Source organism: Eretmochelys imbricata, chromosome 5 (genome assembly GCF_965152235.1).
Source record: "Eretmochelys imbricata isolate rEreImb1 chromosome 5, rEreImb1.hap1, whole genome shotgun sequence".
NCBI lineage: Eukaryota > Metazoa > Chordata > Testudines > Cheloniidae > Eretmochelys > Eretmochelys imbricata.
The window spans coordinates 15,486,469-15,511,799 of record NC_135576.1 but is presented as its reverse complement, the minus strand read 5'-3'; the positions used below and the strand labels follow the sequence as shown (position 1 = coordinate 15,511,799).

At 38.4% G+C, this 25,331-nt stretch overlaps 1 protein-coding gene across 4 annotated transcripts in view; it reads left to right on the top strand.

Annotated features, from left to right (window-relative positions):
• Nucleotides 1-25,331, top strand: part of DYM (dymeclin) — a 382,693-nt gene that overhangs the window by 173,425 nt on the left and 183,937 nt on the right. For all 4 annotated transcript variants that reach the window (XR_013346107.1, XM_077816663.1, XM_077816662.1 and 1 more), the window contains 2 exons: nucleotides 9,996-10,178; nucleotides 14,770-14,948. Coding sequence is in view for 3 of the 4 variants with exons in the window: in XM_077816663.1 (XP_077672789.1) it covers nucleotides 9,996-10,178; nucleotides 14,770-14,948 (362 nt within the window). In the remaining variant the exon portion in view is untranslated. The remainder of the gene's footprint in view (nucleotides 1-9,995; nucleotides 10,179-14,769; nucleotides 14,949-25,331) is intronic.

The following is a 25,331-nucleotide window of genomic DNA, read 5'->3' as shown; positions in this document are numbered from 1 at the left end:
AAACTTTGTTGTTTCAAAATTATTAAATTATTACCTGACACTAAATAAAAAAGACAAAGACAACGTTACAATTTGATATTTTGATGATTTGAGATATGGAATGTACCTTAAATATCTTTATTTTACTTGTAGGACCAGATTAGTTTTAAGAACCAGAACATGCTAGTTATTGTTTTCTCTTAAAATGTTGACAACGGGTGTAAAGAACTATTAAACCTTTGAGTGACATGTCTTGCCAGCCAATGTTTTGAGAAAGTCAGTTACAGCATATATGTGTTACATACCATTCATCCTCTTGACAGCCACACATTAATAGGGTACTCTCCATTTTTTATTGGGTCTTGACAACCTTTTCTTTTTCACCAAATGTAGCATTCTTGATGTGCACCCTGTATATCTGTCACTCTCATGACAGATGCTTAAGGTGTTTAAGGTGGATATGAGACTGGTTTTGTTCCTATATTTAATTTTATATAGCTCCTGAATCTGCTTTTTCCAGCCTCTCCGAACTATTTGTTTCAGTATTTTGAGTTCCTGATAATCGGGAAGGAATAGTTTAAGAATTTCTTCTGGTTTGAGGACATTGGGAGCAACCATTCATAACATTCAGTGCCAAATTTTGAGATGCCCTATGGATCTGAAGTGAATGTTATATGTCTCTTTTAGGATGATATTGCTCTTCCAGAAAGTTGCCAACTGAGAGACAGAGCTTCAGGAGGATAGTTGGGTCATATATCACTGTCATGAGTTTGGCTGTGTACCTCTTTTCCTAAATTCAGAGGAAAGGTGTAGTAATTGCAGATGCTATTACAGAAGGGAGGGGATGGTGGAAAATAAAAAATTTATCTGAGAATAATAAATACATAATAGTTGTGATTTAAAAGGGGGGAAATGTATTACAATCTGATTTGTTTAATGAGTGAAGATAAAATAAATGATTATCTCCGTTTTTTTTAACCTTCTTTGCAAAATGTGGCCAGCCAAATTACACTTCCAAATGGCTCTAATGTGAGTTAAAGGGACACTTCAGTGTTGAGATTGAGCAGCATTTTTATTCAGCTGCATTGTTTCAATTTGGGAGCAGCTGATCAAAAATTTACTGATAAAGGGTGATTCATGTAACATGATTGTTTTTGTGAAGTATCTAATTATAATAGCTCTTCATTAAGGGATCTCCTTCAAACTAACTAATGCTGAATGGCATTATTTATCTTTCTTTTGGCATTGTAATAATTTCTTTGCAGTGAGCTTGAGGAAGTGAGTGTTGGTTTATTACAGAATCTGAATGTATAACTGTTTTTGAAGAAAAGTGCCATTCCGGTGGCTTGAGTTTATACAAGGCCAAATGTAGTTTAAGCTGTTTTTGTACACAGTCTCACATGACATTCTGATAAGTAAGGTGGCGAAATGCGGGCTTGGTGGAACTACCATTAAATGGATACATAATTAGTTAAACAACTGCAAACAAAGAATAACTATTAATGGAATGATGTCAGATTGGAAGGAGGTCTCAAAAGTGGAGTTCCACAGGGATCTGTTCTAGGTCTGGTGGTGTTTAACATCTTATTAATGATCTGGATGTAGGAGTAGAGAGCATACTGATCAAATTTTCAAATGACACAAAGTTGGAGAGTTGCAAACACTTTGGCAGATAGAGCTAAAATTCAAATGGATCTTGATAAATTGGAGTACTGGGCTATAGACAAGAAAATGAAATTCAACAAAGACAAATGTAAGGTGCTACTCTCAGGGAAGAAAAATCAAATACACAGATACAGGATGGAGGATAACTGGCTTAACACTAGCACTGCTGTGAAGGGTCTGGGAGTTGTGGTGGGTCACAACCTCAACAGCAGTCAAGAATGCAACGTTGTTGCAAAAAAAGCAAATGCATTTTTGGTTACATTAACGGAGACATAGCATGCAAGTCACAGGAGGTGATAGTACTGTTTCAGTCGACGCTGGTTAGGCCTCAGCCGGAGTATTGTGTCCAATTTTGGTCACCAATGTATAAAAAGGGTGCCGAAAAACTGGAAAGGATCCATAGGTGAGTGACAAAGATGATCAAAGAGGTGGAATGCAAGCCATATGAGCAAAGGCTGAAGAAACTGGGTATGTTTAGTTTGAGAAAGAGGAGAATGGGGGGCATGATAGTGGTCTTCAAATACTTGAATGACTCCCATAAAAAAGATGGAGAAAAATTGTTCTCTTGCCGTAAAAGGCAGGACAAGAGGCAATGGGTTCAAACAACAGCATACCAGATAAAAATCTCAGGAAAAAGTTCCTCACTGTAAGAGTAGTAGGACAATGGAACAACTGCCTATGGTAGTCATGGAATCTCCTTCACTGGAGGATTTCAAAAAGAGGCTGGATAGCCATCTGTCTTGGATGGTTTAGACACGACAAATCCTGCATCTTTGCAGGGGGTTAAACAAGCTGACCCTTGTGGTCCCTTCTAAACCTGTTGTTCTGTGATTCTATCAGGTAGAGTATATTTCTGCTTTAAATTCAAAAGGATCCGTATGGGCTCTCATGTCCAATGTGTCTAGAGTCTCAAAGAAGACTAAATTGCCTCAATTGTTTCTTTACATTGGAGAAATACGTTGTATTTATTGTAAATCAAAATTTTAGTTTACAGGTGATGAGTAAGAATTTCTAATGCTGGGATTGTTCATTTCATGATCCTGAGCTATGAGTTTCAAGATTTTGCTGGTCAAGCAGCATTTTAATCCTTATGAAGAAATGGTCAGTTTCTGTCATACAATGTGGGGAAACAGGGCTGTGCTGGGGGATGTATTGAGTGCTAAACAGAAATGTAGCTGATCAACTTCGTTAATCATCAGTACTTTAATAAGAAGTGGGCATTTCAAGTATGCTGTTTTACGATATTAACACATTTAACTTAAAATGAACCTACAATATGCAAATTAGCACTCCTGATCATCCAAAGCTTGGAAAATATGGAAATTAAGTTTAACGCATAATCTTAACTCTTTCACAGAAACACTTCAGCTACATGATGACATACTATTTCATATAAAATAGTAGAAATTATCTTAGATATACATGTATATTTATAATAACGTGATTGTGTAATTAAAGACTGTATCATAATGACTTCAAGTAAGGGGCTAGAGTTAAGGTCCTTTGCTTTTCCTTTCTTTTGAGTGCTTAATTGTGCAACCATAGCATTGCATAATGTAATTTTTTGTAATTACACCTCTAACCCGATATAATGCGATCCGATATAACATGAATTCAGATATAATGCGGTAAAGCACAAATGGTTTTCTGTCTCGTCTACAACATACAGTACTTTTATTCTGTTTAATCCCAGTTTATACAGTTAATGATTACTGCGTACATATTCAGTATGTATGTTTTTACAAGACTTTCTTGGATCAAAAGTCAAAATTCAAAGCCGAGCGCATTTACAGCATTTTTAAACTTTCACTCCGATCTTCATTGCATAAAAAAAGTCTTGTCTGCAAGTCTTAATTAAAGTTATAATGTTGACAGTTTAAATCCATTGATAGTTTAAAACCACTGAAAGTTTAAATTCGTTTTGCGGACAACAAAACCATGTGCGAGGTGGTAGCTAATTTTCAGTGGCTGTTATAATAAAAAACAGCCTTTGTATTTATAACCATGACTAATTTATCAAAAAGGAGAGTTCGGTCTAACTTTGTCGTTGACTAACCTGCTGCCTCCTTGTCAGTGTAAAGTTGTTACAAAACCATATGTGGTCGGCGCCTCGGCTCTTAAAATGTGGCTTGTATCAAATTACGTACATACCGTACATTGTCTGTACAAATGTGCATGTATCAAAGTGGTGGAACGAATATGCAACAATGAGAAGGCAGGGGTAAATGTATGTTGCGCGCCCATGGTCCCATTAGGCGTTCTCATCTCTCCCGCCTATTTTAATCTCGTTTCTAAATTGTGTGCAGTATAGACTAAGCTTAAATTGTCTCACTAGTTGTGTTTTGGAAACATTGTAACACTGCGCTGACATTTTCTAAACAATTAAAAAAATTGTTAGCATTAATATTAAAGTACCATTGACGTGATGGCAAGTAGTTCACAGTCACGGAAACGAAAGGCATGGACAGTCAAATAAAAATTGGAAGCTTTGGACAGACTGAAATCAGGAATGAGCCAAGCGAAGGTCTCAAAAGGACTAGGAGTGGGGGAATCAACATTAAGAGGGGTGGATCAAAGATGAGGAAAAATTACGACCAACGCTAGTTGAACTGGATGAAAGTGACGGCCTGGAAAGGAAGCACCTAAAAACTGCCCAGGATAACCAACTAGATAGAGCAGTATTTATGTGGTTTACCCAAGACATGCTGACAGCATGCCAATTTCCAGTGACATTATAAGGAAACAAGCGGAGAAATTGAGGAAGGATCTTGATTTTAGATGCTCGGGCGAGGATGCTTCTGCACATCAAGGTAACGAATTTAAAGCTAGCAGTGGATGGCTTAATCGTTTTTTAAAACATCATGGCGTTCACGCTCTGCAGATATAAAAGCTTGCAACGAATACCCGCTAAAGTTACAAGAAATTATCATCGAGGGTGGCTATGCTCCGGAGCAATTCTATAAAGCTGATGAAACCGGCTTATGTTACCGTATGCTGCCAGATAGAACACTTGCTTCTAGGACCGAAGAACAAAAGGTCGAAGGTTTTAAGGTGATAAAAGAGAGAGTGACAATACTTTTCTGCATGAATAAAACCGGTTCACATTAACTTAAACCTCTGTGCATAGACCAATCCAGGTCACCTAGGGCTTTCCACCATAAGAACATGGATTCGCTTTCATTCATTTATCGCCATTCAAAAAATGCCTGGATGACATCGGATATTTTCGAGGAATGGTTTAATAAATATTTTGTACCAGCTGTCCGGAGCCACCTATGCAGACAAAACCTGGAGCCAAAGGCATTGCTCCTACTTGACAACTGTCCCGCCCACCCCCCAGTTGAGGCCATAACCAGCGAAGATGGGAAGATAAAGATGAGCTACCTTCCTAAGAACACAACGTCCAAAATACAGCCCCTCGATCAAGGCATTATAGCCACATTTAAAATGAACTATCGTAAAGCCTTAGTAAAGAAAATTGTTGAGGGCAACAGTAGCATAACGGATGTAATCAAAAAATTTAATTTCCTGGATATATTTAACTTAGGCGAGACAGCCTGGCTAGGAGTCATTCCTTCAATGATAAAGAAATGTTGGCATCGTGGTCTCAAAAGTGCTTTTGTCACTGAAAGCAATGACAACCAAGATGAGGAAGAAGACGAAGATGAGAACAACTTTGAAGGTTTTATGGAAGAAGAGGCCATGGAGGCAGAACGAGTCTACAGGGAACGTATGGCTCAAAGTGGGATAGCTGATGATCAAGAGTGGATGGAGGTGGATGCTATGTGTCCAACCTATGAACGACTTACAGATGTAGATATAATTCATAATGTTGCCCTTCAACCACTTGGTGCCTCAGAAAATGTGTCTAACCCTGTGGATAGTGACGAAGAACCCTCGGAGCTACCGCCCAAAACTGCTGATGCAGTTGTAGGGTTAGAGATTGGTCTTAAGTGGCTAGAAAGCCAGGATGTGGATAGACTGCAAATACTGCAGTTAAAATCCATACTTGACCTGGTGAAGGTGGCTCGCAGTAGCATGAAGCAACAAAGTGTAACAAGTTTTTTTTTTAATTAAAAAAATTTTAAGAGGTGTAGCTTAAATAAGAAAGCATCTTGAACACCAAAAAAAGGTATTTACCATTTTATCAGTGTCTATAGAACTTGATGACTGTACCTTTGTTAGCTTCATTTTAATCTTTTCTATAAGTAAAAACTCCCATCTCCAAAATGTTTTCAAACTATTTAATAGTTAACAGTTCATATTACTTAATAATCTACGTATAACATAGTTGGCTAAATAACAAAGTGGCCCATGCTCCTATTTGCTAAAATACCAAAATCCTTTTTTACAACAATTTGTAAGGATGTGTAATTAAAATTGTTTTCTGATATTTTATGTGAATTTTGCATTTTCCTAAGCATTACACGCAGTCCACCTAGCCCACATGGTTGCATTTAATAGTGTTCAGTACCAGTGTTGTTAATACACTGTATCTTTTAAGTAAGCTTGTAAAATAATTGTTGTAATTAAAGAAAGGAGATACAATTTAACCATTGTAGAACAGATTTATTTATTGCATACACTGTGTTAGTTCTAACAAAAATGATTTGCTGACTGTTAATAACGGAAATGCTCGAGGCCAAAACAAGTTCGATATAATGTGGTTTCACCTATAATGCTGTAAGATTTTTTGGCTCCTGAGGACTGCGTTATATTGGGGTAGAGGTGTAATTACTTTGGCGGCGGGAAGGGGGGGGTTGTGTGGGGAAGCTACCACTTTACTAAGAGGCATCAATCAATAAAGGTGACTAGTTCCCAACAGAATTACTAGTAAATTGTGTACTTTAAGCTTAGCAGAAGCCAATTGGTCAAAGGTAAACTATTATCTGCTAGTTTTGCAGGCTAAGTTTGTATTTCCATAACTGCATGTGTTCTATGTAATCCATTAAAAAAGTCTAACAGGTAGCATAAGTGCCTCCCACTGTCTCAAGTTTCATTCATTTATTCTAAATCCTAACTTAAAAATCAAAGGGTGGATCTGATTAAAACAGAATTGAGGTTATTGGTTATTAGTTTTGCCTTGTCCCCATTAAGTACATTGTATGGAATTTGAAAGACGTGACATTCCTCCACAATGAAGTGTACAGTGTTGCTGTCTTTTGCATAACTGTAAATCTGGCTATTAAAGTTTAACAAATACTAGCAATTATTATGTTCCCTGGTCATGAGCTAACTGTGCTTCTCCTAAAACTTGTGAATCGTTTAAGAACATCTTATTAGATGCCCCAAAACCCACAATCAAGGAAGAAGGCTGTATTGGATAAAAACACGACCTGGTTTAGAGAGCAAGTGAAGAAAGTTATAAAAAAAAATTTTTTTAATGGAAGAAAGGGAAAGTTGATAGTAATAAATATAAATTAGAAGATAGGAATTGAAGAAAACTGCTTAGGCAATCAGAGTTAAGGACAATAAGATGTCATTTTATAAGTTTATTAGGAACAAAAAAAATTCCTAACAATTGTTTTCGTCCATTACTAGATGGAAATGGTAAAATTGTCATAAATAACGCAAAAAAATTCTGTTCGGTATGGGGGGGGCAGAATGTGATGGAGTCATATCATGTGGTAACACACTTTCCATTCCACTAGTATCTCAGGCGGATGTTAAACAGTAGCTACTAAAGTTAGACATTTTAAAATCAGTAGATCTGGATAACTTGTGTATGTGAGTTTTAAAAGAGCTGGCTGAGGAGCTTGCTACATTGTTAATATTTTCAATAAGTCCTGGAACACTGGGGAAGTTCCAGAAGACTGGAAGAAAGCTAATGTTGTGCCAATATTTATAAAGGGTAGTAGGGATTAAACGGGATGGCCTGGGTAAATATAGGTTTGTCAGTCTGATATTGATCTCAGGCAAAATAATGGAGTGGCTGATACGGGACTCGATTAATAAAGAATTAAAGGAGGATAGTATAATTAATACCAATCAATATCAGCTGGGTGGTCATTGAACGATCATCGCCAGCCATTGACCAGCAGAATAGTAAACAAGGGATTTACAATTTAATGACAGTTGTGCAAGCACCACACAATGGGGATTGCTCAACTCAATGACTAAATTGTACAAGACCACACCGGGGGGGGGCTCAATGCTGTGACTTAACAAGGCCCACCAGGCATGCCTGAGCTAGTGTCTTCCTGGTACATGGACTGAGGATATAAAATAGGGGACGGTGATGTCATGCTTTGGGCCTTTCTCCTCCCACACCTACACTGGAAGCAACAAGAATGCTGGGAAGATGAAGACTTGAACTGAGGAGACTGGTCCCAGGCTTAAAGGGCAAGCCTGTGTACTAAGAACTGTAGCACCTAGTGGGGTGACAAAAACTGCTTGATCCAAATACTGCCTAGTCTAATAAGGTTTAAGATTTAGACTGTTTTTATTTTCTATCTCTGACCTATTGTGCCTACCACTTATAATAATTTAAAATCTATCTTTCTGTAGTTAATAAATCTGTTTTATATTTTACCTAAAACTGTGTGTTTTCGATGAGGTGGTCGGGAAATATCAGCTCAGGTTACAAAGGATGATGTGTGCCCTCTCCACATGGAGGGAGGGGCACACTAGGTAATGAACTTACACTGGTCAGGCTTCTGACCAGGGAAAGAAAGTACAGTTGTGGGGTCCAAGGCTAGGGGCTTGGGAGATTTTCTGGTGCCTTTCTCTGTGTGATTCGTGAGTGGCTCAAGCAGCATTCATGCACTCTAGCTGAGTGTGGGGCTCCACGTGCTGTTGTGCTGAGTGATAACAGCACCTGAAAAGGTTTGTTGCATTTCACTAACAAAGCATTGTGAGAGAAAGCCCAGGCTGGAGAGTTAAGGGGGCATAGCAGTTGGCCAGTTCCAGGTTGTACACTGGGGATCCTGTCACAGTGACACCAAAATAGGGGGATTGGTAAATAACGAAGAGAACCAGTCACTGATACAGAATGATCTGCATTACTTGGTGTACTGGGCGCAAGCAAGCAATATGCATTTTAATATGGCTAAATGTAAATTGTATGAGTCTGGGAACAAAGAATGGGGCATTCTATCCTGGGAAGCAGTGACTCTGAAAAAGTTTGTGTGTTGTGGTGGATAATCAGCTAAATGTGAGCTCCCGGTGTGATGCTGTAACTGAAAGGGCTAATGCAATCCTTGGATGGAAAAACTGGAAGCTTGAATAGGAGTAGAGAGGTTATTTTACTTCTCTGGATTTGGCACTGGTGTGACCTCTTCTGGAATACTGCGTCCAGTTCTGGTGTCTCCAATTCACGAAGGATGTTGATATGTTGGAGGGGTTTCAAAGAAGATCCATGAGAATGAGTAAAGGGCTAAAAAGCTTTATGGTGATAGACTCAAAGAGCTCAATCTATTTAACTTTACAAAGAGACGGTTAAGGGGTGACTTGATTACAGTCTATAGGTACCTGCATGGGGAACAGATATTTAATAATGGGCTCTTCAGTCTAGCAGGGAAGGGTATAATACATTCCACTAGCTGGAAGTTGAAGCTAGACAAATTCAGAGTGGGAATAAGGCATACATTCTTAACAGTGAGAGTAATTAATCATTGGAACAACTTACCAGGGTCATGGTAGATTCTCCATCACTAAACATTTTAAAATCAAGATTGGGTTCTTTTCTAAAAGATCTTCACTAGGAATTTTTTTGGGGAAGTTCTATGTCCTGTGTTATACAAGAGGTCAGACTGCATGATCACAGTGGGCCTTCTGGCCTTGGAATCTATTATAACATTCTGGGTTTAATAAAAAAGCACATTAAGAAATGCATCATGCTGGAATCTATTTGCGTTTTTAAAGGAGATTATCTGATTGCAAATATACTGTACAAATTCGTCTTCCTCTTCCTGTGCACCAACTGTGTCAGTGCCCCTTTCTTGAATCCCCTCATAGGCTTTGTGTCTTCTATCACATCAGGTTTAATCTCTTTACCTTCAGAGTCTTGCACCATTATGGCGCTGCCTCTTTCTCCTAATCACATCTTTCATCTCCTCCTGCACTATTACCTCTTACACTTCCAGCAGCCTCCCTGTTCTCATCTGCCAAATGCTCTCCCCCTACTCCTTTGAAATGTGCTTTCATGATTCTTCCACCATCAAATTCATGATCAATGTTGTCCCTTTATTGTCTCAGGATGAATTGTTTTTCTCTGTATTGTAGCTGTACTTTGGGGTAAACCAAAAGAAACCTCTTACTCATTTGTAAAGACGGGTGTGCCCCTTAAAGCACACCATAAATATTTAATAACATTCACTAAGAGGATTGTCTTCTTCAATTCTTCCCTTTAGCTGGCCTGTGGACAGTATTCACATTGGGTGGAGTAGGAAGTAAACCAGCACCACAGCAGGAACAGTCATCACCTTTAGCTAATCAGAGCCTTCTGCTTCTGCTTGTGCTAGCTAATTTGACTGATGCTCCAGATACACCAAACCCATACAGACAAGCTATTATGTCCTTCAAGAACACACAAGGTTTGTACCTTTTCTTAATCTTCTAGTGTGAATAGAAGCAACTGCGGCATTGTGTTATCCTGGCTTCTAAACCATTTTTCTTACCAAGGTGTGCTATAATACAGGTTCTGTCCTGTAAACCCAGGAAATGTACAGAAAGGGAGTTTCTCTTCCATAGGTCCTGTGAAGTTCCTGAGCCAGCATGTCTCAGCCCATGAAACTTAAAAGACACTGTGGCGGGGGGGAAGGGTGTTTAAACACTGAAGGGTACTGTGCAATTCGGTTTTGGAAAATGGAGTTCCTATAGCTTGCTTTCTTGCAAAGGTTTTAAGACCTTTTCTCTTCTGCATAGCTCTGCAACTTCACAAGATAGAAATAGAAATGGGAAGGTGAGGGGGTGGGTGGCGGGGGGCAAGTCAGGTAGCCAAAAGGATCCTGTTGGCTTTAGGAACGCTATAGGCATTGGGAGATCTGGGCACCCTGGACCATGTTTCATTGGTTAGTTTTATATGCATAGATGTGAACTTGTTTGTAGCTGAGCTGGTTTGACACTTATACTTATAAATATAAGTATAGAGTATAAATATAAGTGTCATTTATATATAGAGTATACTCTGTACTTATATTTATACTCCTTTAAACTAGTTCGCTTATTTAAGCAGGAAATTTTAATCAGTTCAGCATGATCCGGAGCTGCTTTCATTATCCAGAAAAGCTCTTAGTCCTCACAGAGTCCTTGGGCTACCGCGGCCCTAATTTCATAATGTTATTCTTGGTGTTGCTGTTTTAAATGACGTGCTGACTACTTGCAGTGTTTGTGTAATTTATTTAGACTCATTTTTAAGTGTTGGGAAACATTGTATCTGCATTGAACAATTAGAAAAAACTAATTCTGCTCCTCCCAATGATAACTAGACAATTCTTCAGATCAAATTTATTCCTCTGGAAAAACTGGGAGGCAGGGAAAACAAACGTGCATGACAACAGTGTTTGCCCCTTTTTCCAGATCACCTAGTCAACATATTCCTAAATGATCTGAAAAAAGGGTAAACAGTGAGATGGCAAAATTTGAAGATGACGTAAAACTACTCAAGATAGTTAAGTCCCAAGCAAACTGCAAAGAGCTGCAAAAGGATTTCACAAAACTGGGTGTCTGGGCAACACAATGGCAGATGAAATTCAGTGTTGATAAATGCAAAAATAATGTACATTGAAAAACATAATCCCAAGTATACATGTAAAATGATGGGGTCTAAATTAGCTGTTACCACTCAAGAAAGAGATATTGGAGTCATTGTGGATAGTTTTCTGAAAACATCAATTCAATGTACTGCGACAGTTAAAAAAGTGAATAGAATGTTGGGAATCATTAAGAAAGGGATATATAATAAGACAGAAAATATCATATTGCCTCTATATAAATCCATGGTATGCCCATATCTTGAATACTGCATGCAGATGTGGTCGCCCCATCTCAAAAAAGATCTACTGGACTTGGAAAAGGTTCAGAAAAGGGCAACAAAAATTATTAGGAGTATGGAACAGCTTCCATCTGAGGACAGATTAATAAGACTGTGACTTTTCAGCTTGGAAAAGAGATGACTGTGGGGGGATATGATAGAGGTCTATAAAATCATGACTGGTGTGAAGAAAGTAAATAAGGAAGTGTTATTTACTCCTTCTCATAACACAAGAACTAGGGGTCACCAAATACAATTAATAGGCAGCAGGTTTAAAACAAAACAAAAGGAAGTATTTTTTCACACAACACACAGTCAGCCTGTGGAGCTCCTTGCCAGATGATGTGATGGCCAAGACTATAACAGGGTTCAAAAAAGCACTAGATAAATTCATGGAGAATCGGTCCATCGATGGCTATTAGCCAGGATGGGCGGGGTGGTGTCCCTAGTCTCTGTTTGCCAGAAGCTGGGAATGGGCGACAGGGGTTGGATCACTTGATGATTACCTGTTCTGTTCATTCCCTTTGAGGCACCTGGCATTGGCCACTGTCTGAAGACAGGATACTGGGCTAGATGGACCTTTGGTCTGACCCAATGTGGCTGTTCTTATGTTCTTAACAAGAATTATAATGGAAGCCTTGTTGCAACTTTAACTATATAAAAGGTCTGAATATAATACAAGAATTATCTGTTTTCATTATGAAGATATCCTGTCTAATTTATTGGGGATGAGACCAATAGTGTTCTAGAGAAATTACTCTGAAACCTGTAGAATTTAATAAAGAGTAACTACATCTTTTCTATAGAGTTTTTAAAACCATTCTATGGAATATAATACAGATTATATCCCTGCTATTGAAGTCCATAAATAGGTTTGGAAAGATTATCTGTCTTTATTAAATTCTTTAGGACTCTTCTTCCATAATGTTTTTAAAAGATTCTTTTGGTAGTTTTTGGCAATTTTTAAAAAGGTTTGTAAGTGTCTCTATAACAAAATTGGTAAAGAAAAGTTGCAACTGTTAGTGATTTTGTTTAGTAATTCACACAGCTTGAGACATGTAGAATTCTCAGCTGACAATAGCATCTAAGTGCTCCTTTAGTAAAGTGTGTTGAATTAATCTGCTTCGTCATCTCTAGCTACACTTACATTTTAAATTTTAATAAAAAATATTTTCACAAAGTAGCAGTTGTTTTGGATTAATGGAATACAACCTGACAATGGTTTATTCTGGGAATATGGAAGGAAAAGAAAGAGAAAAGTAGTGGCTTTTTTAAAAACGGGAGTGTTTTTGATGCACAGGAGTTTTTGATGCATACGCTGCACGGATGTAAAAGTTTATTAAGAAAAGTTGAAAAGAATAGTAGAGAAGTGCAGGACTGCTCATTTGAAGATTAAATTCATATTGGCTTGCAGTTCTTTTCCATAGCGGCATAGCTGGTGAGAATGTTGAAGTCACCACTGTTTTCATGGTGGTATAATGTGTAATATTTGATCATTATCTTGCTTTTATGAAAAATAGAGGATTCACATGCGAAGTATTAGTTGTTCTCCAGCACCCCTAATATGCTAATTCAAGTCCTGGGGAGATTAAGAGTAGATTCTGAAGTTCTGATCGCTTTGGAAACTCTGTAGCTGACGCTGTTACGTCAAACAACGTTAAAACTGCTTAGTCCAATTTTCAGCTTTTGAAAGCTTGGTATGGAAAGTAATCAGCAAATCAGCTCAGACACACACACTCATGCTTGCCTACCTTCACCATGGTGATCACAATTTTAAAAAAACCACAACAAAAATAAACAAAACCGCCCGCTAGGTTTTCCATTCTACCTTAAAAATTACTCTGGGTAAGAGAGCAAGTGTTATCTTGAAAGGCTGCTTTAATTTTTCCTGGTGCTCCAGACAGCTCACCTTCTCTGAAAATAAAGCTATGTCCAGTTGACTTAGTGCAGCATTCTGGAAGCTCATATAGCAAGAAATATCTTTTTCCATGTATCTACTTACAAGTTTTTTTTATTTTAAATGGACATTTCTGAGCTGCTTATATTTCAGATATAGCTGAAAAGTCACATAGTTCCACAAACATCATAGAAACACACAGAAACCAGTTTTCAACCTTTTTTACTGTTACTTTCATAATATTCTGTTCTGCTTCCATCTCCACCTTCACCCTAAGTTATGCCATACACACCATAACCACCTGACACAATTTTCAAGGAGTTAAACTGTGCTAAGTGATGTTTCAAATCACATTAGCTAATCTAATTTAAAACAGCACACACCTTTCTTTCTAGTCTAACCAAGGCCTATATTATGGCCATTGAACATAGATTACTTACAGTATGTCTACACTTAAAATTCTACAGCTGCAATACTGTGATGCTTCAGTGTAGACACTCACCACAGCAATGGGAGGGGTTCTCCCATTGCTGTAGTTAATCCACCTCCCTAAGAGATTGTAGCTAAATTGAGAGAATTCTTCTGCTGACCTAGCACCGTCTGCACGGAGGGTTAGGTCGGCATAGCTCAGTCTCTTTGGGGTATGGATTTTTCACAACTCTGAGAGACGTAACTAAGCCAATTTAAGTTTTCAATGTAGACTAGCCCTTTGAAAGATTAATACATACCAGTAAATACAGATGTGATACTCCTAGAGCACTGTAAACTAAACCCGGAAGTTGGATCATTTTGGGACTAAAAACAAACCTACTCCTTCATGTTCCCTTGGAATTCTAGCTCTTAAGAAAAGCCCTGTAGCTTCACCATTACCCAGCATTTCCTGAGCTGCCTTCTTTTCTTACCTTGAGAGTCAGGAAGGGAAATAAAGGGTGACAAGGCTGCTTTGTTACAGGCATGACTGACTGTGAGTTGGAGGGAGGAGCAAGAAAGACTAATATGGGTATAAGGAAGGCTCACCAGTTCTCAGATGTGAAAACAGTTGTAACTTTGACATAACTAAAGTTTTATGAGACTTGGCTAAGGTTTATGGTCACCAGTAAAAGTTGAACCAAGACTGACTGAAGATTATTTCTGCAGGTATTTAGCTCCAGTTCTTTCTGTGGTGCCTGTGTCAGACATGAAAGTGTCTGTAAAACAAACAGAAGCCGAGGTGGTAAATTTTTTTTTAAATATGTTTTTGGTTTCTTTATTCCAGATAGCACTGCTTTTCCTTCACCAAGTCCACATGCTTTCCAGATTAATTTTAACAGTTTGTACACAGCTTTGTGTGAACAGCAGAAATCTGATCAAGCAACTCTCCTTTTATACATATTACTGCATCAGAACAGCAATGTTCGGACATATATGTTGGCCCGCACTGATATGGAAAATCTTGTAAGTATTGTACTGCATATTTAATACTTAATATTTGGCAATTGGGGTTGATTTGTGGAGGTTTGTGTATGGTTGTGTGATGTTATTCAATATTCTGGGGGTAGAGAGAATCTCTATAGGACAATGGATTGTGAATTACTTGTCCATGATTCGTCATGTCTTGTTCATATTATTATGCTCAGCATGTGACTGGATTAAAAGATAGCACTGATAAAAGTATAAATCTCTGGAATGTAAGCAAAATTGATAGGGAAATTTAATGTGTTTAAAATGCGGGGGGAGATTGGATAGAATAAGAATGGCATGGGTGGGCCAAGATGGCAGGAGAGTTAAGACCATAGGTGTTTAGTGGCCTGTGATATACAGGAGGTCAGGCTACATGATCTGGTGGTCCCTTTGCAACTTAAACTCTATCACTCTGATATTTTTAACGGGGTTCCAAAAATGCATTTGCAAACTTGCACGTGCAGAAACCTGTATTTGCACAGACAGATTCAGTATCAGCATGCAGCTCCGCATGTGCTTGTATAATGTGACATGTTGTAACAGGCCTATATAGATTTGGTCCTTAGTGACATAATGGTCTTCCATTTGTTTTAGATATAAATATCATTAGTTGGTATTCTTTAATGAATAATGTGAGGAGAAATCAAAAGGAAAACTTTGAATTCATATAAATAAACTGTGTTTCAAGCTTTCATTAGCCAGGAAACTATTAGTCAACACAGATGTAAATGTGTTAGTGTCAACAGGTAAAAATTTGTGACTATTAGTTAAAGGTGTGATGAATTGTCCACACTTCTTATGGTATTTCCTAGAATAAGGAGCACAGCTTCGACAGTGTCCTCCAAACTGTTCCTGAGTTGTTATTTAGCTGGGATAGCCTCTCCCGACCATGGTAAAGCCACTTCTGCTCAAATTGGGCAGCATCTTCTGAAGCCACTTACTAGCTTTACCCCTTTCCTGTTTTCAGGTGTCCTAACTACAGGAGCATGAGAGGTGGTGTCCACCCAGGACAGCTATTCTTAGATCACCATCTTTTCTCTTCTGCTCTTCCCTCCGCTGCCCTGTTTGTGCATGCACATACCCCACATTTAAAATACTAGGAACAGACCTCTTGTGCTGCTTTCCCCCCCTCTCTGTTAAGGATCAGTAGTGAGCAAAATCCTGTGATCTTCATTTCAGGCTCTTAAACTCTTCATGCCTAATGATCCTTACTGGACAATTTCTCGTCTCCCCTTCACACACTATAGTTGGTTTGATATAGCCCAAATCTGTTGACCTTCAGGTATGCTCAAGAAATTTAATCAGTTTTATTATTTCTAGTTAATTATACTCAGACTGCAAAGCTAAGTAAGTTTTAACTGCAGAGTGTAACTACTTGGCTTATTAATGTAATGAAAGTGGACCTGTTCTGGAGTACAGAAATAAAACAAAAAGAAAAGGAGTACTTGTGGCACCTTAGAGACTAACCAATTTATTTGAGCATGAGCTTTCGTGAGCCACAATTGGTTAGTCTCTAAGGTGCCACAAGTACTCCTTTTCTTTTTGCGAATACAGACTAACACGGCTGTTACTCTGAAACCAGAAATAAAACAGGCAATTCTAAAGGTTCTGGGAGGGAGGCTGTCAAAGTTTAGTTAGAAATGTTATGGTAGCAAAAACTTTCTAACTGCTTTGAATTGAGGTCATGACTTGGACTGGTCCGGAACTTTTTTCAACTAAACTTTTTTTATTCAGGAAAATGCTGTGTCAAAACTGAAATATTTTGTGGAAACATTTTGCTGGGGAGGTTTCTTGTCAGGGTGAGGGTTAAAAGAAAGACCTTCCCCAGAATACCCAATAGTCTGGTGATTAGGACACTAACCAGAGATGTTGGAGAGACCTAGATTCAAGTTCCTGCTCTGCTTGATTCGTCTGTTGGCTATTCTGGGGTTGAGGAGGTGTGTGGCTCCTCTCTCTTTATTTTTTCATGAAAAGTTTCAAAAGGTCTGTCTCATTCCAATGCAGAGCTGAAACAAATGTTCAAACCTTGAATTTTTTTGTTAAATTAATTTTTTGTTTTCCAGCAGCGCTAGCTGCAGCTAATGGCCAGTGTGATCCTACCTGATCTGTGGTTCTGTAGTATGGCAGTTTATAGAACATCACTTTTCTATATAGTGCAGACGTGCTGGCAATCTTTTATGCAAATCTTATTTTATAAAAATTCTTGTAAGGATAGAATTGGATGTCTCAGGGGTTGGTAAAAGAAAAGAGAGCCTTTCATAGTTAGATAACCTAACAACCTAAGCTGGATTTCAGTGAGCATCTGAAGGCTGTTTGGGGACCTGTATGGAATGTGTTTGGTCTCTGTCTGATTCCTAGTGGACAGATAAGGACATGATGAAAATTAGCACTCATAGGCACACTTGTTGGCAAATTCAGGAAGGAAGCCAGCTACTGAACTACCAATGAAGATTGAATTCCTCTCTATCCCCACTTACTTGAACAGTCTAGGTCAGGGCTGAGTCACTCTGGTGGATCACTTGTGTGGATCAATAGCGGCATTAAGTTTCCAGGCTGTCAATGTGACAGGCACTAAGTGTACTAATTTTCTGTCTCTGTGGAAAAATATTCATAAGTTTGAGGGGTTTTGCTACTTTTTGCTAGTTTTTTTTTAATTATTTTAATTGATATACTGTGGACTTTGGACGTTTCCTTAGGGATTATATGTCAGAACTACTCCAGATCTTTTATTCTGTGATGTAGAATCTCATGGTGTACTATCCTCCTTCCTTCCTCCCTCTCCCAATAAAGTCAGCTGCCAAAAAGCTGCTTGAAAGCCCAGAAATAACATGCAAAGGAAAACGTCTTGCTTTCTGAAAAGCTGACAGAATTGAAGAAAACATCACTGAATAATCATATATATTTATATATGTACCAGGGTATGAAACTGCCTGTTCTGCCCTATAACAAGTACAAGTAAAAAATTGCTTAGATGGGTTAGGTGTCTTCAAATTGGCAGGGTCTGATGAAATAAAATACTCAAAGAGCTGACTGCAGAGATATCTGAGCCATTAGCGATTATCTTTGAAAACTCATGGAAGATGGGAGAGATTCCAGAGGACTGGAAGAGAGCAAATATGATGCCAATCTATAAGAAGGGGAATAAGGGCAATTCAAGAAATTACAGACCAGTCAGTTTAACTTGCATACTGTAGCTGGAAAGATAATGGAGCAAATAATCAAGCAATCAATTTGCAAACAACTATAAGATAATAAGGTTTTAGTTTCAGAGTAACAGCCGTGTTAGTCTGTATTCGCAAAAAGAAAAGGAGTACTTGTGGCACCTTAGAGACTAACCAATTTATTTGAGCATGAGCTTTCGTGAGCTACAGCTCACTTCATCAGCAGTTTCCACAGTATGCATCTGATGAAGTAAGCTGTAGCTCACGAAAGCTCATGCTCAAATAAATTGGTTAGTCTCTAAGGTGCCACAAGTACTCCTTTTCTTTTTAAGGTTTTAGTGACAGTCAACATGGATGTGTCAAGAACAAATCATGTCAAACTAACCTAATAGCTTTCTTTGGCAGCGTAACAAACCTTGTGGATAGCAGGGTAGCAGTAGATGTGGTATATCTTGACTTTAGTAAGGGTTTTGATACTATCTTGGCATGACCTTCTCATAAACAAACTAGTGAAATATAGCCTCGATAGAGCTACCATAGTGTGGGTGCATAACTGGTTGGAAAACAGTTTCCAGAGAGTAGTTATCAGTGGTTCAGAGTCAAACTGGAAGGCCGTATTGAGTGGGGTCCTGCGGGGATTGGTCCTAGGTCCGTTTCTGTTCAATATCTTCATCTGTGATTTAGATAATGGCATAGAGAGGACATTTATAAAGTTTGTGGACAATACCAGGCTGAGAGGGTTGCAAATGCTTAGGAGGATAGGATTAAAATGAAAAATAATTGGACAAACTGGAGAAATGGTCTGAAATAAATAAGATGAAATTCAATAAGGACAAATGTAAAGTACTCCACTTGGGAAGGAACAATCAATTGTACACATACAAAATGGGAAATGGCTGCCTAGACAGGAGTACTGCGGAAAGGGATCTGGGGGTTATAGTGGACAACAAGCTAAATATGAGTCAACAGTGCAACACTGTTGCAAAAAAAGCAAACATCATTCTGGCATTAATTAGGAGGAGTGTTGTATGCAAGATACAAGAAATAATTCTTCCACTCTACTTTGCACTGATAAGGCCTCAGCTGGAGCATTTTGCCCAGTTCTGGGTGCCACATTTCAGGAAAGATGTGGCCAAACTGGAGAAAGTCCAGAGGAGAGCAACAAAAATGATTAAAGGTCTAGAAAACATGACCTATGAGGGAAGATTGAAAAAAGTTGGGTGGTTTTGTCTGGAGAAGAGAAGACGGGGGGGCGAGGGGGAGGCAGGGGGAATATGGTAACATAAAAGGTTTTTACAAGGAGGAGGGTGAAAAATTGTTTTTGTTAACCTCTTTGGTTAGGACAAGAAGCAATGTGATTAAATTGCGGCAAGGGACATTAGGAAAAACTTCCTCACTGTCAGGGTAATAAAGCACATAAATTTAGTAAGGGGCATCCGTAGTCCATATTTGGAAAGGAGATCACTGGGAAATACTCTCAAATTGTTGCAAGAAGCGATGCTGGTGTTGCAGTCGGTGGCACTTTGCAAAGCCAGTGCCCCAACATGGTGCCATGGAACAGCTTTTCAGATATAAAAACTAGCTGTGTATTACTTGTGTTCATGAAAAATGTTGACTCCTTCTGTGAGGATGTGGATTGTTAACCCTGTTTTCAAGGCTAAATATTAGTTGGGTAATTGCAAATCAATATTAAGTATGCTAAATGTAGTTTCTAATGGATGCAGTAATTCTTTGTTTTGGGTCCTGTACGGTTGTGCGGTGTTGCTATGGACTATTCATTAGTTGCCTCTCTCCTCCCAGAAATGATTGTATTTAAGGAATGGATGAGATGATGTATTATTATAGAATATGATTTGTTATAATTTTTATTGGCAAAGATTTGGTATGAGCATATTGATCATAAATATTCACACCATTGTATATTTTGTCATGTACTTTAGATAAGATGCATATAAAAACTTTTTTTTTTCCTGGTTAAATAGCTCTGGCCCTGGACCGACTATAGTATCTATAATTTTCAATGTCTGTTTTTATTTGGCCCACATTTGGGGGACTAGAAGTAACTTTTTAATGGTGAATTCTTTCTGAAAAAATGTCAGCTGATTAAAGACCGCTCAGCGACAAGGAAAGAAGTAGTAGACCTAGTAGAGATGAGTTAGTGTGTGTAAGGTGGGCCCATTGTGCAGAATAAATGGTTTATTACGTGTTTTTGCAGTTTATTTCATGTTTTGTAGAAGTAAAGGAGCTTATTCAATGAATATCAGTACCACATATGCAGTAGAGTAGTATAAGGCAAGATCTTTGAATGAAAGGAGCATGTTAATATCTTATTTTTAAATAATGGATTTATAAGCATAAATATATTTCATATAGAAATATTTTTATTAACTCTAGTATGTGAAAATGCATTTATTGAGAAGTCTGGAAATAAGAATTTTGGTTATGCTTAAATGCAAGAGATCTCAACTGCACTTAAAATATTTTGTCTGTGATCAAGCCCTGGTGTATATAGTGATTTAGCAATTTTTTTATTAATGATCATTAATAATATTTCGTTGCTACCCACTGTATGCCCGGTGCTGTCCACACACACAGAGCCACACGTATAAAGACTGTCACTTCCCTGAAGTGCTTACAAACTAACACAAGATATAGTACATGAAGGAGGAAAAAGAGAGAGACAAAAATATGTATTTTAATTACCACATTAATCCCCATTTAATGCCTGCAACCTAACCAAAATTTGTTGGCTAATTTCTTATAAACATTTTAGCAGGACTGGGCCTTGAAGAGAGTTTGGAGAAGGAAAAGGTATGAATAGAGCTGGTTGGGAATTTTCCAACAAAACAAAGCTTAATTGGAAGATACTGATTCATCAAATCCAAAATGTTTTGTGGAAACATCTTGGTTCATGAACTTTAATCTAATCACATGCAGATTTTTGTCAAAGCCCTGCCTGCTTCCTGGTAGGCTGCTGGGACACCGGGCTTCCAGGTTCTGTGGCTCCAGGCCAGCCCTGCCTCAGGATGGGGACTGTGGAATCCTGGATCCCTAGCCCCAAGCAGTCTGCAGGGCAGGGCTCCCCAGAACTGCAGACCTTAGGAGCCCTAGAAGCTGCTGACTGAAACTGATACGATTCTTGTCAATTTCACAACTGCAGCAGTGATACTGATCAGATGCATGTTAATTTCAGTAGTAACTGGAAGGGTCCTGGGGGAATATATTTAGTTTTGCAAAGGCCATGTGTCAGTGTTTCAGAAACAAAAATGTTTCAGAATTTCTGGTTCACAGAAAATTTAAAAATATCTAAATTTGCGGTGAACCAGAAATCTTAAGGTTCAGATAGTCCACTTATGAATCATTTCAGGTTCAATATGCAAAGGGCAGCATGGAAGAGGGCACAATAACAGTTGTTAGGGAAACAAATGGGTGTTAAGTCTGGCCTAATTCCCAGAGCAGAGGAGGCTTGGGCAAAATGCTGAGAGATAAGGATATATAAGTAGGGAGGGGCACAGATATGAAAGGCCTTGAAGGTGAGGACAAGGAAGTTAAATTTGCAGTAAATTGGGGAACCTGTGGAGGGCTTCAAAGAGAAGGTGACATGATCGGAATGATAATGAAGAAATCTAATTTTAGAAGCTGTGTTATAAATGGAGTGTAGGGTGGAAACAGGGGTGTCTGGTTTATTTCCAAATTACTGCTGATTGAGCTGATATACAATATTTCACTCAGTGCCAATAAGGGTGCTTTTAGTTCAGTTATCCCTGCACCTTTAGTGCCGTGGGTGCTTCTTGAACATGAATACGCTCCTCCAGCTATGGTTTATGAGCTAACATCCTTTCAAATAGAGATAATGTGTATCTTGGGCGGTTCTGAAGCAACATGTGTCCCAGATGTGCTTGGTTCAGTGTTATTCAGCACTAACAAGTCTGTTTGACAATTATTACAAGGCCCTATAACTTGCATGGCAACATATTAAATTTTGATTAGTAATAAATATTAACAGGTTTCAGAATAGCAGCCATGTTAGTCTGTATCCGCAAAAAGAAAAGGAGGACTTGTGGCACCTTAGAGACTAACAAATTTATTTGAGCATAAGCTTTCGTGAGCTACAGCTCTCTTCTTAAGGTGCCACAAGTCCTCCTTTTCTTTTAATAAATATTAGTATTTTACTGTAATAAATCCTACAGGACTAAAAAGCTGATGTTCCTATATTTCTCCACTTAGCAGCCATCTAAGAAACTAAGTATTTACCTCACTATTTACCTTGGGGAAAACTTCAAAAAGCTTTTTGTTGTTTTCACTGCAAAGCGAAATTGTAAATGAAACTCTGCAGTACTTTTATATTACTTTGTTGTGCAAAGAGAATTATCATCTATTGGAATTTATAACTGTACTAGCACTAGGAAAGGTTTTGGATTTTGAACGTATGCAATGCAAAGCCATGTGCAGTATACATATAGTAGAACCTCAGAGTTACAAACACCAGTTACGAACTGACCTGTCACCACACACCTCATTTGGAACCAGACTTACACAATCAGGCCGCAGAAACAAAAACAAATGCAAATACTGTATAGCACAGTACTGTGTTAAATGTAACTACTACAAGAATAAAGGTTTCAGAGTAGCAGCCATGTTGGTCTGTATTCACAAAAAGAAATGGAGGACTTGTGGCACCTTAGAGACTTACAAATTTATTTGAGCATAAGCTTTCGTGAGCTACAGCTCACTTCATCGGATGTATTCAGTGGAAAATACAGTGGGAAGATTTATATACATAGAGAACATGAAACAATGGGTGTTACCATACACGCTGTAAGGAGAGTGATCACTTAAGGTGAGCTATTACCAGCGGGGGCAGGGAGGAGACGACCTTTTGTAGTGATAATCAAGGTGGGCCATTTCCAGCAGTTGACAAGACCATCTGAGGAACAGTGGGGGGGGGGAAGGGAAATAAACATGGGGAAATAGTTTTACTTTGTGTAATGACCCATCCACTCCCAGGCTCTATTGAAGCCTAAGTTAATTGTATCCAGTTTGCAAATTAATTCCAATTCAGCGGTCTCTCGTTGGGGTCTGGAAGTTTAAAAGTTTAAATTTTTTTTGACAAGGTAAAGAAACTGTTTCTGTGCTTGTTTCATTTAAATTAGGATGGTTAACATCAGCATTTTTCTTCTGCATCGTAAAGTTTTAAAGCTGTATTAAGTCATTGTTCAGTTGTAAACTTTTGAAAGAACAGCCATAATGTTTTGTTCAGAGTAACGAACATTTCAGAGTTACGAACAACCTCCATTCCAACCTGTTCATAACTCTGAGGTTCTACTGTATTTTAGTTGGAAGCAATTGGAGCTGTGAGCTCAGGCAGTAAGCCTTGTATGAGGTAGTTTTGAATTTTTTTCTTTTTCAGTTGAAAAACTTGTGAAAGACAGAACAAGCCAGTAATAACACTAAAGAGTTCTAGGCTTCATGTCAGAAAAACAAATGTCTTTAGTCATTATCTGCTTTTCTTATGCTTAAAAATATCGAAGAAGGGATGATCTAGATGGCAGTGTTCTGTGCTACCATCCAGGAGAACTGAGTCCTTCTCTAAACTTGTTCTCCTCGCCTCAAGGCAGGAGTTCCTGGGAATGCAACAGAGAGCGAGTGAGCACACGTTGGTTCTGATTGGAGCTGGGAGATGAGTGTCTCGCATTCCTTAACAGAAATGCTGAGTTTCTAATGAAGGAATTTTAGTGGCATCTAACGCTGGTGAGAGTTGTGTCCATTTCAGCCATAACAATGGTACTTGTTATATTTAGGGATAGATAGAAATGAAGAGCTGTTTGCTCAAGGATATGGGGAAAACCACTTCCCACTGAGGGATGGGGAAGTAAATATATTTTATTTTTAGCACTGATATTGTTCTGTCTGAAATACAAATGTTATAACAATGTTGTCTTCGTTTCAATGATCATGTAGTTCAGAGAAAAAAATCTCAATCCCTACTATTGCAGGATGTAGAAAAATGAACTGTTTTTAACAGCAAAGAAGTGACTGTTTGAAATCCCTAACTTTTGAATTTGTAGAGAAAGATGTTTGGTTCTAATGATGGGAAAAACGTGTTTTTAAAAAAGTCTCATTCTTTCCTGTGGTGTTATCTTCATCCTGGTTAATGTGCCCCAGAAAAGGTATGTGCCAGAAGCCCATAAAGACAAACCCACTGGTTTTATAAGAAACTGTAAAAATGTCTTTCATGTGTCGAGCCAAAACAAACTGTTTTGGAGCTTGGTGATTATAACAGAACATTTCTGGTAATTTTAGAGGCATATGATGCATTCAGAGTACTGGCTGGTCACCAGAAAAGGTTTCACATGATTCATCCTGCTATGTTCGGTTTGTTTTTTAAAACATCAAGCTAAGTCTTTAAGCATCTATAATCTCTTAGGAAGAGTTCTCTGTGCCTCATTCACTCTTGGAAATAAGAATCTTCTGAAGTCCTTTTACTATATTATTTTGTGATTTAGGAATCATGGGAAGGGGAAATTATACTGAGCCAATGTAAAGCTAATATTCAAAGAAATGGTGAGGAGACAGTAATAAGTTTAGGCTGGAGTTTGAGGACAAATCAAGACTAGAGTTTAGGTACTAATTCTGTGGCAATGAAATCCTGTCAGCCCTTCTTTCAAGACTTTGGCTCAAGCTGGCCATCTTGTGGAAATGTTGCAAGACCTTGGGCTGAACTCCCATAAGAATGGGAACACTGAAACACTGGCAGTATATGAATTAGAATTGGAAAAACAGGCTTTTATTGGTTTTGGATCCAACCCAAATTGTTTTTCAGATCTGGGGATTCTAATTTGTTCACCTCCACCCCTTTAAATTCCAAGAGGTTTGGATTAAGGTGCCAATTTTTGCCCTCCTCTGATTGTACAATGGTTCTGAATAGTGCAGTTCAAACACTGTCTAGCTATGATGGATGGGACAAAACCATTTCAAACCATAGTTCTGTGTTGACTAAACCTTTGTAAAATGTTGTGAGGAAGATGATTGGGCCCCATGTGTTGTAGCCAGGCAAACTGTGTTTCAACTGAGTTAGCCGTGGACTGGTATAAATTTGGTTCAGCAAACAGTTTTTCTATCAGATGGGAGATGGAATTTTCAGAGCCTTATAGTAATTGGTGTGGCTAGGAATTCCATTGATTAGGAATTAAAATTCAGTGTCTCACTACAAGAA